Source organism: Psammomys obesus, unplaced genomic scaffold (genome assembly GCF_907164565.1).
Source record: "Psammomys obesus unplaced genomic scaffold, mPsaObe1.curated_primary_1811, whole genome shotgun sequence".
Classification (NCBI taxonomy): Eukaryota; Metazoa; Chordata; class Mammalia; order Rodentia; family Muridae; genus Psammomys; species Psammomys obesus.
Genome location: NW_026593468.1, coordinates 457 through 4898, shown reverse-complemented (window position 1 = coordinate 4898; position 4442 = coordinate 457). Strand labels below are relative to the sequence as shown.

The following is a 4442-nucleotide window of genomic DNA, read 5'->3' as shown; positions in this document are numbered from 1 at the left end:
GAGGGGACCCTCCCTGTCACGGTGCAGCCTCAGCGAAGGAGAGTGGGGTCTGCTGACTCAGTGCTCTACCTCTAGCCACGTCTCTGGGACTGCTGACTATGGGTGGCGAGGGTGGGTCCTCCAGAGGCCCCCCAGAGATCCCCTCACTCAGTGATGGCCAAGGCACCGTGCCTGCCACGGTGCCCTGCTTTTACCAGAAGTTCAAGGCAGATACTAACATGGAGGCTGAGCAGCCGAGGGTTTTCCTGGAATGTGACGCCCTGGGTACCACCTCCAGCATCTAGGCAGGTACAGGAATAAAACAAGGCAAAAAAGCCGCAACGGCAGCAGCAAAGATACAGACACTGCCCGTGATTTGAAACTGCAGCGGTTTAATGGACCTTCTTACTCCATCATTCAGCCTGTCTGAGAAAACAAGAAACGTTCTAAATGTTCTTATACCTGAAAGCAAAACTAGCTCACACGTAAAAACAAATAATCCAGTGCCCAAACTTGGCGACCTACAGAAATCACCTCAGCTTATTTTTCCAACAAGGAAAACGCGGTTCAGTGATTCAGTGTAGGGACATTGGCAAATACTGTCTCAAGCCATGGAAGTGCGGGTGCCAGGCCCTTCCACAGTTCGGGGGGGGGGGGGCACGGCAGCAGCGAGGCACCCCACAAGGTGCACAGGAAGGACGTCTGGGAACACCCACACTCTGACGAGCGGAGACAAGCCCTGCTTGTCGTCACTTTTGTTCGGCTTAATTATTAATTTTTGGTTTTTGAAGTAAACATCTTCCACTGTAAGGAAGGAGCAGTCTTAACACATGGGCACCAGCAGGCGGCCATCAATACGCACACTTCCCTTCCTGGTCAAGTAGCTTTTCCCCCAAAAACCCGTTTTCATGATTTCTGTTACTGTTCAGAAAAAGGAAAGAAAAGTGTCTTCAAGTATTCAATTCCTATCAAAAATTGGTATCAAAAGTAATAAAGGACCTAATTCCATAATAACTCCATGTTTTAAAAAATAACTTAAGGAGCGAGAGGCCCGGCCCTGCACGTGTGCAAGTCCTCTAGTGCAGCTAGAGCTTCTTCACACACCGCGGGGCGGGGTCTGTGTTCAGCACCTCGATCATGGACCGCAGGGTGGGGAACGTCTCTGACACGGACGGCAGGCTCTTGTAGGAAGGGGAGATGCTGGAAGAGAAGCACAGGAAACCGTGACCGTCAATGCTGCCTTCCTGGGAGGGCCATGGCCTGGGAAAATGCATTCATCTGGCAAGCGTTCTAGACCCCCTTCCTTCATGAGGGACAGTGCCAGAAAAAGGCATGGTAGACCCCGCTACAGGAGTGGCGTCCCGGCCGGAGCCGCTCGGAGGCTCAGCCAGGACACGGCCAACTGTCGCTGCCATGTGTGCTGAACCTGGAGGCGGAGGGCGCTGCCCTCGGGCCGGGCCTCACCTCTCCTGACCCTGCCACTTCTCTTAGCCCTGTCTCCCTCATCTGCAGCTGTAGACAAAAGCTCAGAACTCCCACAAGCCTTGAGGTTTGCCCTGAACAATGACCGTACAATACGTGGCAGGGTGGTTTGTAGAAAGACTTGCCAAAATTACATAAGTAAAGGGAACAGGACCCTCCACCTTGTGATCACGTCACCAAACCAAGTGTAAATTCGTAAGCTGGAAACAAGACGGACACACGTTTCTCAGTTTCAAACACAGCTCAAAGGGCCCAGCAGGCGACAGAATGGCTGTTGTCACGTAGCAGGAAGGGATGTGGAGCAAGTCAGACAGTGTCTTGCTCAAGTGCACACACATTCCCCAGCACTCCCGGAGGCAGAGCTGTAAGGCAGCCCTCTGGACTCTGGCACACGGTGACACCGGGATTGGTGTCCCTGCTGGAGCTGGTCACAGGTAGTCCCCGACTACACAGCAACAAAGCATCTGGGAACTGGAGCGCCACAGAGTACAAGACACTAGGTTTGTGCTGCACATGGATCATGGGAAATGAATGCTTTCAAGCCACTCCTGGACTGAGGGAGAGGGGAGCGAGGGAGACAGAGAAGAAGGAGAACCTGGCTACATAAAAGACACCAGTAAACTTTCCTTCACTCACATACCATTTTCTTCATTATCACTCATTTTAAATTAATTACCACATGTGTGCCTACATGCTTACGTGTGTGTATGTGTGTGTGTATGTGCTGGCCCTAGGCTGACCACTCTTCTTTATGTACTCTCACTGTATTTATTGAGCCAGGGTCTCTTGCTGAACCCAGAACTCACAGAGGCAGGCCAGCCTCGCCAGCCACCCTGATCCTGGGGTCCTGTCTCTGCATTCTGAGCTCTGAAGTTACAAATGAGCTACCAGAACCAGCCAGCCTTTCATCTGGGCTCTGGGGATCTGAACTTGGGTCATCAAGATGCACTTTATCTCCTGGGCTATCTCCCCATGTCTCTCATCATGCACTGTCACCTGCAGCCAGTGTCTCAGCCTTCAGATAGGGTACTGAGTAACAGTGAGCACTCACCTGTGGAGACAGCTCTGGCAGGGCTTCTGCCCAGTGAGAAAGAAGGAGGGAGGAGGGAGGAGAAAGGAGGAAGGCAAAAGGAGGGAGGGGGAAGGAGGGAAGAGGGAGGAGGAAGAAGGGAGGAGGAAAGAGGAAAGAGGGAGGAGGAAGGAGGGAGGAGGGAGGATAAAGGAGGGAAAAGGAAGGAGGAAGGATGGAGATAGGAAGGAGGGAGGAGAAAGGAAGGAGGAGAAAGGAGGAAGGCGAAAGGAGGAAGGAAGGAGGAGGGAGGAGAGAGGAAGGAGGGAGGGAAGAGAGAGGAGGAAGGAGGGAAGAGTCCCTTCCCCAGCTAGCCTGCCCCAGGCCGAGCCACAGTTACCTTTTCAAGTTCATCCAGCTTTTTGCTATCTTGCTGAAGGCCTCTGAGCCAGGGGCTGTCATAGCTTCAAAGTCAACTAACTGGAAAAGAAGAGAATGGGGTGTGAGGGAACGGAGGATGTGGCGCAGCGGCGTGCACCCTGCCAGCCCAGCGTACCTTCCCCTTGGGGATCTTCCCAGACACTTCTTTGCCGCTGGCCATCAGCGCTCCCACAATGACTGAGTAGGCGATGACACTGTGGGACGGGACGGAGCAAACGTCAGCCAGCCCTGGCCTGCGGGCGCCATGCTACCCTCCCTATGGCCTTCCAGCTCCAAGCAGCATCTTACGTAAGAATTCTTCTCATTAAAACCTTAAGTGTTTAGTTAACAGAGGAACCTGGGTGTGTTTGTTTGAAGATATTTCTGCTTCCCTCTGTAAAGACTGGACAGGAACGCCTGCTCTCTGAGCGCATTCCTCTGTTGGTGTGCTCCCTGCTTTCTCTACACTGTAAGAGAAGCACACATAGTCCCCCACCTCGGACTTACACTAAATCCCCTTGATGGCTGCTCAAGGGTGGGATCTTTCTGTTTTTCTTGAGAAAGGGCCTCACTATGTAGACCAGGCTACCATCGAACTCACAGAGATCCACCTGCCTCTGTCTCTTCAGGGCTAGCATTAAAGGCACGTGCCACTATGCCCAACAAGAACGTGATTATTTTTTTTTTGGGGGGGGGGATTTTAGAGGAAACAACGGGAGCGTCTTATGACTTGTAGTAGATGTTAGAGCCTGTCTCTGTGACAGGAAGCACAAGCCACAGCAACAGTTCTCAACTTGAAACCAGCATAGGACATCACTCACCTGGATCCTCGAGACAGGGGCATTAAATTATAAAAGTAATAAACCAGGGATAAGATTAAGTTGCAGACAGCATCAGCCTCCTAGGAGAAAGGACAGAGGTTTGTGAACTCACTTCACAATCTGGTGTTGCCCTAGGAGGGACCTCCACCTCCCTCCTCTCTGGGACGCCCAGTTAACCGTGTGCTGCGCTCTAGGGTCCCCAGTCCCGACAGCAGCGTCCCCCAGCTTTCTTGGGCAACTGCCTTCTGACACGGTAATGTGCAATTTCAAAAAAGCACACTGCAGCTAAAATTTACAAGGGAGGAGGCGAGGCCTAATGTGCTTTCTAGGCCATGCCCCCCCCCCCCTGGGTTTAGTCTGGTATGACCGAGGTGCCCACACAACTGACCAAATGTAAAGAATGGAAGGAGGCTTCTCCGTGTTGGAGAGGAATGTCTTCCCCTGCACGGGGCCACTTCTTGTCTCAGCAGGCACTTCTCCTCTTCTCAGGGGAGAAGTCACAAAGAAGCAGGCCGGCTTCTGCGCCTTCCCAAGGCCACAGCCAGCTTAAAGGTGAGCTTGCTGGGATGCGCAGTACCTGACACAGCAGCTGCGCTCAGAGGCAGGGCCCGAGGAGGTGCTGCCCGTGGTGGTGCTATGCTGGGGGGGGGGGGGGGGGGGGGAGCAGAGCCCGTGGTGGGGCTGCGCTCAGAGGCAGGGCCCGAGGAGGTGCTGCCTGTGGTGGGGCTATG

The 4442-nt window shown here is 53.4% G+C and overlaps 1 protein-coding gene across 1 annotated transcript; it reads right to left on the bottom strand.

Annotated features, from left to right (window-relative positions):
- Nucleotides 1–351: 351 nt before the first annotated feature.
- LOC129684148 (tetratricopeptide repeat protein 13) lies at nt 352–3788 on the bottom strand (the record flags this gene model as incomplete). Its single annotated transcript, XM_055617221.1, is given in 4 exon segments — nt 352–1179; nt 2871–2950; nt 3027–3105; nt 3712–3788. Coding segments are annotated over 4 exon segments (351 nt in total), but the record flags the coding sequence as incomplete, so codon positions are not given.
- Between the last annotated feature and the right edge of the window lie 654 nt (nt 3789–4442).